Below are 13446 nucleotides of genomic sequence, written 5' to 3'. Positions count from 1 at the left end.
AGGAAGAACTCATCCCAGTTGATAGTCATTGCTACATCTTCCATTGAGATCACTAAAGGCAAGCTGTGGTATAAACTGGAGAAGGAGCTCCAGAGGCAAGAGGGTGAAGCCAATTTGGGTCCATGAAGAAAAGAATTGGCTGCAGCAAAAGAAACCACCGAGGAGGAGAACGTGCTGGTGGATGTAGTTGAAACCAAAAAGTCCACATCTTTGTCTGATGTTTCTGAGAGCCTCCAGTTCTATCTGCCTGGTAGGAGTATGTGGATGTAATCATTCTTACAGAAAGTAAAACAGAAACAAAATTCATTTGTTACAGAAGCGTAGCCCCACTGTAGGAGACCAAAGCTCCCTGTGCATAGGAGACGAAAGGTTTCAGTATTTCATCCATTCATTGTCCCTAGTGGTGACGGTACAGGAAAACAGAATGCTGAATAAAACATTCAGCTAAAATGAGAGTGTATACGAGTTCTCTCCTATATGATACAGCTCAAAAGGGAGTGGCAAACACATCTAGAAAATTACTGAACATTTTAGAAATTTTGTAAATTCAGATGGGCAGCATAATTTGCCCAAAATTTATTTTAGGAATCAGATATGAAAACATGAAAGCACAGGAGGCAATCAGCGGATTGAATCGAAAGAAATTGTCCGAAAGCTACAAAATAAATACCAACAATCATATTACACACATGTTGTCTCATTTGCAATTGTCATTAACCCATATGGGAAAATAATGGGCTCAACCCAGAAGCAAAGAGTGACAATTCACAAGCAGTTTTTAGGAGGTCTAACAATACCCTCTACCATTGTCTGACCAATTTTTCATAAGTGAATGCTGGGCGATCTGTATTTACAAGTTTCCCTGCCTTTTTGCCTCAATATTTATGTGACATTAGGAGAGAGAGAGAGAGACTCGACCCTGAAAATTCCAAGTTTTGCTGCTAATTGTAATCTGTGAAATTGTTGGCATCAGCCACCGTATCGAGTCTTGAGGGCTTCAGGAGGCTCCTCTTCCATGATGCTTGAGCCGGTAGTTGCGAGGTACTCACGGATGGTTGTTTTTCTGTCCCCAAGAAAAGTGTGATCTAAAAAATTGTTGTAAGCTGCATCACTCAGATTCTTTGCTGCCAACACACTAAAAAACATTTAATCAAGCTCCAGTGAGTACAGAGTCGAAATGGCATTGCTAATGAAACAAGTCTTGAAGGGTGACGAAGACCAAGAACTGGAATTCAGTGAGAACAGAGTGGAGATGACATTGCAAATGAAATTTTGAAATATGACTTCAAGGGTGAACAAAAAGACCAGGTACTGATCCCCAGTGTACTGGGCTGTGCAAATAAACTTTTAACTCCTGTGCTGGAAAGGAAAACTGGGCTGGGACAAATGGAGCATTTCATGGAAGACTTGTAAGTTTAATATAAATATAATTTAATCATTGGATCTTCGAAACTCATAATTTTATACAACAAACAAGAAACTCATACCTTGATCCATGCTTCCTAGTGAATATCATTGGGTTGGGTTTTTATCTCACAACCTTACGTTTCCTTGTGCTTTTCTTAATTTGATGTAAAAGTAGCACAAACTTCCTAGGATGAGACAGGACCAACCCCAAACACCTTTATATAGTAATCACTTCCATCAAGTGATTAATTAACATTCATAACTTATCATAATTACGACTCCTCAAATTCCGAGAAATCATTAGAAATCATTATTGTAAATAGACTCTTCATATTTGAGAAACCAATATTATTATAACATTATTATATTTAAAAACCTTTCATATCATGTAAATAAATATAATCAAAATTTAAAACCTTTCATAATACTTAAATAAATATAATCATAATTTTATTTGAGGCAATTTATTTATGTCTTACATTCTCCCACTTAACTCAAGTGAAATTACTTAACATAGTTGATCATAACGCGCATACATTAGTTATCATTAATATGTAGAAAACTTGTAGGAGTTATGGCGGTTTTATATCATCTTTATTAACATAGTTCCTTCCATGCACTACAATACAAGTTCCACTACATATAATGATTTTTTAGCTGAGAGGCATACATTAAGTCCAACTTTAATCCTGTTATCATTATTCCATAACAATTATGTATACAAAATGGAAAACAAAAATAACAGAAACATTTTCATTATCGAGCTCAAATATCAATTGAACAACATACATTAAGATTCAATAATGTCCATCTTTTTAACGTGACCAATAAATGTTTTGGGCAACAATCCTTTCATCAAAGGATCTGCTATCATAGAATAGGTGTTAATATGTTCAATTGACACTTTTTGTTTCTGTACGTCTCTTTTAACAGCAAAATATTTCAATTCTATATGCTTAGCACCCTTAGAACACTTATCATTCTTAGAGAAGAAGACAGTTACGGAATTATCACAATAAATTTTCAGCGGCTTGGCGATACTATCGACTATTCCAAGTCCTGAAATAAAATTCCGCAACCAATTAGCCTGAACTATAGCCTCAAAGCAAACTACAAATTCAGCTTCCATAGTGGATGCAACAATTATAGACTGCTTCGTACTCTTCCATGAAATTGCTCCTCCGGCTAGCAAGTATATCAGAAGCCGAATATCCAACCACCTCAAGATGATCAAACCTAGAATACATAAGCTTGTAATCTTTTGTTCCTTGTAAGTATCTTAGAACTTTCTTTGCAGCCTTCCAGTGAATCATTCCTGGATTACTTTGATATCTTCCGAGCATTCCAACTGCAAAACTAATGTTAGGCCTTGTGCACATTTCAGCATACATCAAGCTACCAACAACAGATGCATAAGGTACATCCCTTCATTTGCCTCCGTTCCAGATCATTTTTAGGACATTGCATGAGACTGAACTTGTCACCTTTCTATTTTGGAACGAGTCATACTGGGCATTTGTTCACGTTAAATCTCTTTAAAATTTTATTTATATAACCCTTCTGAAACAAACCAACCAGTCCTTGGGACTGATATCGAAATATTTTTATTCCGATCACATTGCCTCTCCCATATTTTTCATTTCAAAGTTTTTAGAGAGAAATTCTTTAGTCTCATGTAACAGACCAAGATCATTAGTTGCAAGCAAAATGTCATCAACATACAGAATCAGGAATATAAACTTACTCCCACTAATCTTCAGATACATACACCGATCAACAGTGTTTTCTTTAAATCCAAAGGAACCAATGGTATTATTAAACTTAAGATACCATTGTCGGGAAGCTTGTTTAAGTCCGTATATTGACTTCTTAAGTTTACACACTAAATTTTCTTTCCCTTCAACTGTAAAACCCATTGGTTGATCCATATAAACATCTTCATCTAAATTCCCATTTAGAAAGGCAGTTTTCACATCCATTTGATGTAACTCTAAATTGTAATGAGCTACTAAAGTCATAATGATTCTGAAAAAATCTTTCTTAGAGACCGGTGAAAATGTCTCTTTATAATCAATACCATCTTTCTGAGCAAAGCCTTTAGCAACAAGTCTGGCCTTGTAAAGTTTGAGGTTACCACGAGAGTCTCGTTTGGTTTTAAAAACCCATTTACATCCAACTCTCTTGCAACTTTCTGGCAATTCTACAAGATCCTAGACTTCATTTTGTTCCATAGACTTTAACTCTTCTTTCATGGCATCCAATTTATCAAAATTATCACAGCTAATGGCCTGTGAAAACAAAATTGGATCATCTTCAATTCCTAAGTCAAAATCTGACTCTTGAATATAAACCACATAATCATCTAAGATAGTAGATCTCTTTTCTCTTTGAGATCGCCTTAACGCAACCTCTTGTGGTTTTTCTATAATAGGTTTACTTTGAATAGCAGGAGTTGTAATTTCCTTAATTTCCATATTTTATGGAACCATACTCCCACTAGTTTCATCATTCTCAATGAACCTAGCATTTCCAGTTTCAATTATTCTTGTGACATGATTAGGACAATAAAATATATACCCTTTCGATTTTTCTGGATAACCAATGAAATTACCACTGATTGTTCTTGCATCCAACTTCTTTTCTTGTGGATTATAAACTTTAATGTCTGCCTGACAACCCCAAACATGCAAGTGTCACAAACTTGGTTCCCAGCCAGTCCAAAGCTCAAATGGTGTCTTTGGAATTGCCTTACTAGGAACACGATTTAATACATACATGGCAGTTTTTAAAGCATACATCCACAATGAATTGGGTAAATACTTTCTACTTATCATGCTCCTATTCATATCCATCAAAGTCCTATTAAGCCATTCTGATACACCATTTTGTTCTGATGTACCTGACATTGTGTATTGAGCACAAATACCACGTTTTTCAAGGAATTTAGCAAATGGACCAAGTAGTTGTCCAGTTTCGTTATACCTTCCATAATATTCACCTCCTCTATCAGATCTAACAATCTTCACCTTTCTGTCTAATTGTCTTTCAACTTCATTTACATAAATCTCCAAAGCGTTTACCGCTTGAGATTTATCATGTAGCAAGTAGACATATCTGTAACGTGAAAAATCATCCATAAAGGGGATGAAATATCTATCATTACTGAAGGTATTTACGTCAAAGGGTCCACATATATCAGTGTGTATAATTTCTAGAAGTTGAGTGCTCCTTGTGGCTCCTTTCTTTGTGTGTCTTGTCTGCTTTCCTTTAATACAATCTACACAAATGTCAAAGTCAGTGAAATCCAAATCTGGAAGTATTTCACTCTTTACTAATCTTTCCAGTCTTTCTTTGGAAATATGACTTAACCATTTATGCCACAAGTAAGCAAATCGTTCATTCACTAAACTTCGTTTAGTGCCAATACTATGATTCGAGGTTAAAAAAGTTTCAGCATAATGATTATCAATTTTTAACTTATATAATTCATCACAAAGCATACCACAACCAACCATACAGGTATTCTTAAATAAACTGAAAAAACCTTTATTTAAATTACAAGTATACCCAGAAACATCCAATTTAGATAATGAAACTAAATTCCTAAAAATACTAGGAACATAAAAAGTCTCATATAAATCCAAACAATAACCAGTGTCCAGGATTAAACGATAAGTCCCGACAACTTCAACTTGCACTTTTATTCTGTTTCCTATGAAGATAAACTTCTCATTTGGGTTTATGTTCCGAATTGTAAAAAATTCTTGCATCATATTAGAAACATGAGTTGTACATCCAAAATCAATCCACCAAGTATTATAAGGAACTTCAGCTAAATTTGATTTGAAACATACATAAGCACTAGGCTTACCCTTCCTTTCAAATCAAGCTTTCTGTTTCAAGCAGTATTTCTAGTAATGTCCAGGTTTTCCACAGAAACGATATTTGTCCTTACTTGATACCTTCTTCTGGATATGAGAAGAGGATTCATTATCCTTTAAAGATCCTTTCCCCTTTCCATGCTTCTTTGCTTTCTTTTCAACTCCTTGATTGCTCACATAATGAATAGAATGAATTCCTTTATTATTCAATCGTGTTTCCTCTTGAACTAGCATACTGTGCAACTCATGCACATTCCATTTATCTTTCATGGCGTCATAGTTCATTTCAAACCGTTCATACTCAGTTGGTAATGAGTTTAAAATGAACTGAACAAGAAAATTTTCATTCACATCCATTCCCAAAGTCTTAAGTTTTACTGTTGCTGCAATATTTGTCATTTCAACAACATGCTCATGCATAGTACATGAACCATCAGACTTCATGGTGGTTAACGGACCCATTAATGTCCCAACAAGAGACTTATCTACTGTTTGGGAACACTTTCCGACAAACTTTAAAAACTCTTTAGCACTTTCAGTTTTGGGAATAAATGTCTTGATGTTATTTACAACACTCATTCGCATAAACATCAAACTTAAATTGTTTGATCTTTCCCAATTATTGTAATAGGTTATTTCTTCAGCACTGCTAGAATCAGTAATAGCAACAGGCTGATCACTAAGTGCCAAATCAAGATCCAATACATCGAGGTGAAATTGAACTTGTTCACTCCAATCAGTAAAATTCAACCCATTAAACATTGGAACAGATGAAACATGCAAGTGTAACGATCCAGGCACAGGTACTTCAAAAATTAACCATACTTAATGCTTTGAATGAAACATTTATAAGATCACAAACATAAATATATTAATATTTTCCTTTGGGAAAAACACTAATGTAAAGAGCTTTTAAATGATGCTAATTAAAATTTTAATTTTAACATTACTTTGGTAACATTATATACACTCATTATAAGTATCTATTATCTTTGGATAAATAGATAAAATAATAATAATAATAATAATAATAATAATAATAATATTAATAGAACATTATCCTTATGTTATAAAAACAATTAATCAACCTTTGGGTGATTCTTGATATCTTATAATAATTTAATATTGTTCTAGCATCAAACATATGAGTACTTTACTTAATGATTTAATCACTTTGGTGATTAAAATCAAAAATACTTTATAACATTAAAATGTTAAAATATTGTGAGTAACGTAAACATGTTGTCAAAATACTTATATAGACTCATATTAGTATGCATTAACATTATATATATTTACTATCACATCAGACATTCTGGACCATCATAAATCTTTTTTTTTTAAGAAGCATCATGGCATAACAGAATTAAACACAGTGCACATAAAATAAATTTGGAGACGTCCTGCATTGTGAAATTTTATTAACCAATGTCTTGACTCATAAACTAAAATTTAACGAAACATGAACCTTTAATCATAATAAAAAAAATCATTAGTTTATAAAACCTAAGCTCTCTGATACCACATGTAAGTTTAATATAAACATGATTTAATCATTGGATCTTCGAAACTAATAATTTCATACAACAAACAAGAAACTCATACCTTGATCCATGCTTCCTAGTGAATATCCTTGGGCTGTGTTTCTTTCTCACAACCTTACGTTTCCTTGTGCTTTTCTTAATTTGATGGAAAAGTAGCACAAGTTTCCTAGGATGAGATAGGACTAGCCCCAACCACCTTTATATACTAATCACTTCCATCAAGTGATTAATTAAAATTCATAACTTATCATAATTATGACTCCTCAAATTCCGAGAAGTCATTAGAAATCATTATTGTAAATATACTCTTCATATTTGCAAAACCAATATTATTATATTTAAAAACTTTTCATATCATGTAAATAAATATAATCATAATTTAAAACCTTTCATATTACTTAATTAAATATAATCATAATTTTATTTGAGGCAATTTATTTATGTCTTACAAGACTCACCAGAATGAACCTCCAAGAATCATCTCCAAGAGAAGAACACCAACAATAGATGGGGATTAGGCCGGATCGCTGTGTTAGAAGGTGCAATTGAGGTTCACTGTTCACCTCAAGACAAGGTGTGCCTAAACTGCATTGAGGCTTAGTCTAAAATACCATACTCTTGAAAGTCAAGCAGACACACAACATATCAGTGCTTATGCATTTCTGCAAAATGTGCACTTTTTTAAGCATATGCACTTTGTGTTTCTAAAATTTGGGTTAGATTTGGTTAGTAAATTAGGGCCAGCCAAATTCAGTCAGATGTTTATATGAAAGGATTGTGGAATAATATAATCTAAGTGACTGCCTAAACTCTTAAACCTAAGCCCTTTCAAAACAACTGAGAGTTACATCTTGGATCATGGACACAATTTGAACTTTGTAACACTAAGGTTATTTTTCTCAATGTCGCTTACTTGAGCGAATATAAGTTTGAACACTTAAGAGTGACCAATAAGTAATTTAAAATCAAATTTGATTTTTCCTTCCAAATTTTGTCTGTAACTTTCCCCTTTTTTTCCCTTTTTTTCCTTTTTTTTCAACATATATATATATATATATGCAATTTCTTTTATTTATTTTACATAAAAAAATATTTCCAAAGGCCTATGCCTTAATGCCTCAACAATTGCGTCTTACCCTATTAGGGTTAAACAGCTTGGCATTATGCTTTCGCCTTTTAAAACATTGCGTACAACGATCCACAATTCCCATGAATGAATTGCGCATGGACATAAATATTCTAGGAAGTGTTGCTACAAAATTCCATCCTCATCTACTATGCTGTAAAATTATCCCATTGTATGATTAAAATAATCAAATAAAATCCTAGCAAGAGTGGGGAAAGATAAGATGCCTAAAATACACAAACCCTCCTATGCATCTGTTTGTGTACCACTGGCTTATGTACAGGTAAACCAAAGTCTTAGATGCCACTGTCCTTCTGCAACTAAGGATAAGCATAAGAGGCTAGTATTTTATTTCAAGCTCATACACATCATGAATCATTCGATAGTCCTGTTAAGCAACAATTCAGTTTTATAAAGTGATGACATAGTTGAAACAAGCAGCACTTACCAATGCCGAAGATAGACGCGGCAAGGTAAGATGTCATCTTGCCAAATTTTATGGATGTTATACCGTCCAAATCGTTGGAAATATATCTCCTTGCTTCCTGAAATATGTTGGCAGCATAACATTACCATCAAATGCTTTTACAGATTTTAATACATTGGAAGACTAGTGAAAAAAAGACGGAGAAATTGAAGATAAAACACTGGGTTTTCAACGCACTAGTTGTCATGAGATGTTTTACAATAGCCTTTAAAATAAAAAGGGCAAGAAGATTGAAGGATTGAATTAAAATACCAAACACCAAAGTTAGTATGCTGTGCAGGCTTAAGAGATCATAAGATTTTATAACAAAAACAAAATTCCAACATTCAAAATTGATGAATGTGCTCACAGTGAAGTTCACTTAAATATTTGTAGTGTGCGAGCTATGCATGCATAGCCCTTGTGCTGCCACCCAATGTATAAAGTCACAGCAAATTGGTAGTTCCTCACAACCTCAAAAATGATGCATGGAATAACTACCTCTCTTAGCCGGTGACTCTATGGAGCCCAATAATGGATGGGATGGAGAAAATGAGCATCTTAAACTCTTAGTCATAGTTAATTAAAAGCTACAACAGCATCTACAACTAGAAACAGTAGCTTATATGTAACTTATATGTAATAGTAAAAAAAACTCATACGCACAGAGAAGATTGCAAGAACTAATCTTCCTAGGAAGAAACCAAGGAAAGGGTCCACTTTTCCATTTACAGTTTTCTATGGACTTATAAGAGCACTATTCTCATTCACCAAGTTGCTCAATCCAATTCACAAACAGACAAAAGACTAACTTAGGGCAAACCAAGCCAGGCCAAAGTAAATAACTACCAAAAATTATGATTATTGAGTAATATTATCTTTCATAACAAGAAGAATTGTAAACAAACGTCACCTTTGCATCTAATTTTGAAATATTCCTCATCACTGGAACGAGCACAAAGGACCTGAATTAATTACCCCAAGGCAGCATTCTACAATTAGAATAGCTTAAAAACAAAAGGGAAAGAAAAACCAAAGCCAGTTTTTGTTGCGAAGTATTGATTTAACGCACTGCTGGATTACTGAACGGCTTCCCGTCCAGTGTTTCAGGCAGGACCTGTAATAGAAAGCAATGTAATTTTAAAACTATAAGGAGAAGAAGGAAAAGAAAGGGGGGGGTGGGGTGTGGAGGGATCAAGTAAGAATGACTTACAGCTACAAATCGAAACTCGTGCTCCCTCTCAATAAAAGATGGAATCTGACTTGGAGAAGAAAGAGATTAACTGATCTCATTTCGCATTCTTAATAAATTTAAACCAAACATGACAGTTCAATTCACTTCTATTATTATTATTATTATTATATTAATACCTCTGATCTTTGAATCTCAAAAACAGTGACAACCAAGGTTTCACCTTCACAAGGCTCCACACTTAAGCTTGAAATTTCCTGAATATTCATAAGCAGCAACCATAACTAATACATTAAATCAAATTGGTCGCTGCAAATCAGGCAAAGGGCAAGCAATCGAAATTTGGGCAAAATTTAGGAGCAGAGTTCATGTATATGATAAACCTTTGTCTCTGGTTTGGCGATGCCGCGTTCAAAGAAAACCGCAGCAGCGTGAGCGAAGACGCGTCGAAAGCCATTCAATCTCGCAATTCTGAAGTTGATGAGATAGGGGAATGTACTCCTCGCGCTTGCCTCTGCTCCAATTAACAATGCACTTACACTCATGTGAATCGAAAACAAATACTACTACATCATGATGAAGACGACGAGGATGATGATAGGTACCAGAAAGGAGAGAGCCAAAGCCGCAGACGGAGAAATAGCCGCCGTCGGGAGAGAGGAGCCTTTCAAAATCGGATTCGTCGTTTAGTTGATGGAGCTCCGGTTGACCGATCGCAGCAGTCGATCGAACGTCGTTGGGATACGATGCCATTTGTACGGAAGGGTACCGGAGAATCCGAGATGGGCGTTGAGCAGTGGCCGAGAAGCGAAGAGGAGATGGTAAGATGACGGCAGAGAGATTTCTTCCGAGGATTCGCCGCCCGCCGGCGGCTTGCGGATGACACAGTAAGGAGGAGAAAGGGCAACCAAGTCGAAGGGCATTACTATCGCCGGTCATAAGGGAGATGAACACCATTGACTGGATGTGGAAGATGATGTATTTAACTACTTGCAAAATGTTTAATTACCAGTTGACCCAACATATTACCCATAATTTGTTTTTTTGACACATAATTACTTTATTTTATTAATTATGCAATGTTATAAAAGATGCGGGAAAATAAATAGAGACGAGACAAAAATTTACGTAATTTAGTTATACCTACTTTATGAGAAGAAGAAATAAAAAATTTCTCTATCTTAGGAGGAATTATAAGATGATTTGAAACCGACTTTTGTACAAAATATATCTCTAACCTTCTACAAGATAACTCTCTTCTCTTTATCTCTCATCTTCTTTCTATATACCCTACTTAATTTAAATATGCAAATGTATATATAAGCATGTAATGTGTGTATACAAATGTAAAGGGTAGGGTGCCCTTTTATATGACAACATGGATAAGAAGACATTTATTGGGGTGGAAAAACCGAAGTAGTGGAAGATGGGGTGACATTCATATTTTTCATAATGCTCTCACTTCGATGTCACCCATATATTAATTTCTTCTGCTAAAATCTTTAAGATGTCTCATTCCGATGAGATGAACCAATTTCTTGAATATTGTAGTAGGCAAAGTTTTGATGAACAAATATGTTAGATTATCACTTGATCGGATCTGCTAAACATTTATATCACCATTCTTCTGGAGTTTATGTGTATAAAGGAATTTTGGAGCGATATGTTTTATTATGTCACCATTTATGTATCCTCCTCTTAGTTGAGTTATACATGCAACGTTGTCTTCATATAAAACTATTGGAATATCTTTGATTGATTGAAGACCACAATTTTCTTGGATATGAGAAATCATTGATTTAAGTCACACACATTCTCTACTAGTTTCATGGATAGCTAGTATTTCAAAATGATTGGAGGATGTTGTTGTAATTTTCTGTTTTACTGATTTTCAAGATATAGCAGTTACTCCATAAAGAAATATATATCAAATTTGAAATTTAGCATTGTGAGGATCAGATAAATATCCAACATATGCATATCATACTAGTTGAGATTTGGAATAAAATGAGTAGAATAGACCCAAATAAGATGTACCTCTCAAATAGCGTAGAATATGTTTAATTCCATTCCAATGTTGTCGAGTAGGAGCAAACCTATATCTTACTAGTAGATTTATATCAAATGCAATGTCGAATCTTGTACAATTAGCCAGATACATCAAAGAGCCGATAACACTTAAATATGGTACACACTTAAATATAGTACTTCAGGACCAAATAATTCCTCCCTCTCATCGTAAGGTCAAAATAGATCCTTCTTTTTTTCTTTTTCTTTTTTACTAAAAGAGGACGGCACCTCCATTTATTTATTAATATACCCTCACTTTTGGTGGACGAATACCGTAGTTATAAGTTAAAACAAACCAAACAAACTAGGACAAACAAGATTAAAAATAACTAACAAAGGAGATAAAAACATAAAAACAACCAAAATCAAAAGGAAATTGTCACGCATCAAACCCTGAAATGGGACCTAAGGATGAAAATGTAACCTAACATGTCCCTATATCATACAAATCGTTTACACATACAGTACAAAGGATGAAGGTTCGACCTCATGGGGTTCCCAGGCACCCTAAACACGTCTAAACACAATCATATACGCAGCGAAAAAAGGTCATTCTATATATATATATATATATATATGCAGTACTATACCAGAGTCTATACAAGAGCAGACACAAGGCTCTATCAAAAGGTATAAACAGGTGCCCAAATACATCTCAAAATGGCAACCCACCAGAATACAGTCCTAGCACTTACCTAAGCGCTAACCGGAGTACACCGACCACTACGCTCCCTACACTAGGACGCTAGTTCCAGCTACTCGAAGGACCTGTAAAAATGTATGTACAGTAAGGGTGAGACACCTCTCAGTAAGGAAGAACACATGTTATATTGGTGTGTGGCATTTGAGTGTTATCATGACATACTAACATGCATAATTCAATAGTCAAAACAATCAAAACCAGTCCTAGTATTTTCACAAAACAAGCAATACAATCTAGTGTCGTCACACCCTTCGGCTCGAAGCCAGACTGTCTGGTGGTATTTCACACCCTTCGGTAAAAACCGGTGATCTGGTGATATTTCACACCCTTCGGTAAACTCCGGTGATCTGGTGATATTTCACACATTTCGACAAACACCGGTGCCCCCGGTAACCCGGCATAGCATCAGCATTGAACTGGTGCAAATCTAGTGTTCACACACCCTTCAGCTCGAAAGCCGACCGATCTAGTGGTATTGGGAACTCTTCGGCAAACGTCGGATTTTCAACCTGGAACAATTCGGAACCTCGTTCCTATTTCACCAAAATACAACATATGCATGCTCATATAACCAAACAAAACCACACCCATTTGGTAATCTAAAATCATGGTTTTCCAAACATATACAGTTTAAACAAGTCAAGGCACGCCAATCCCCATAACACAGTATAAATCAACATATATGCTCGGTTTTCAACAAAACCCGAGATGCAGCTCGTCGCCCCCTTTTACCCAAAATTGTTATCATGAAAACCTATAGTTTTTCTCGTTAGATCCCCCCAAATGAGTAACCAAAATATACACAGGACCGTGAACCACAGTTCCACCGAGTCCGATTTCAAAAGTAACTGATATAAACACAATTCCCCTTACCTTTTCCCCAAATAACAAATCCCGAACTCCAAGGCCCCTAAACAGCGAACCGAGTTTCAAAACCTACAGATCACAGTACAGAATATACTCACAAGACTGTTCCCTACAAAACTAACGAATCAAAATTGAAAATCGAGTCTTACCTAGATTTTCGCCAAAACCTGAAAATCTCCAAAACGGGATT

At 35.1% G+C, this 13446-nt stretch overlaps 1 protein-coding gene across 2 annotated transcripts; it reads right to left on the bottom strand.

Moving 5' to 3' along the window:
• Positions 1-644: 644 nt before the first annotated feature.
• On the bottom strand, positions 645-10598 carry LOC131150749 (uncharacterized). 2 transcript variants are annotated; one of them, XM_058101677.1, is made up of 8 exons: positions 10222-10598; positions 10000-10130; positions 9796-9873; positions 9638-9682; positions 9497-9541; positions 9338-9389; positions 8407-8503; positions 645-1135 (listed from the first exon to the last, which is right to left on the bottom strand). In XM_058101677.1, exons 1-8 carry the CDS (start codon positions 10571-10573, stop codon positions 970-972), a joined length of 966 nt encoding a protein of 321 aa, XP_057957660.1. In that variant the 5' UTR covers positions 10574-10598; the 3' UTR covers positions 645-969. The 2 variants fall into 2 exon arrangements, with proteins under 2 accessions (XP_057957660.1, XP_057957661.1); XM_058101678.1 differs by having other exon boundaries at positions 645-1124; positions 10222-10589.
• Between the last annotated feature and the right edge of the window lie 2848 nt (positions 10599-13446).

This window comes from Malania oleifera, chromosome 3, assembly GCF_029873635.1.
Source record: "Malania oleifera isolate guangnan ecotype guangnan chromosome 3, ASM2987363v1, whole genome shotgun sequence".
In the NCBI taxonomy this organism is placed as follows: domain Eukaryota; kingdom Viridiplantae; phylum Streptophyta; class Magnoliopsida; order Santalales; family Ximeniaceae; genus Malania; species Malania oleifera.
Note: the sequence above shows the minus strand (reverse complement) of the source record. Positions and strands in the feature narration are given on the sequence as shown.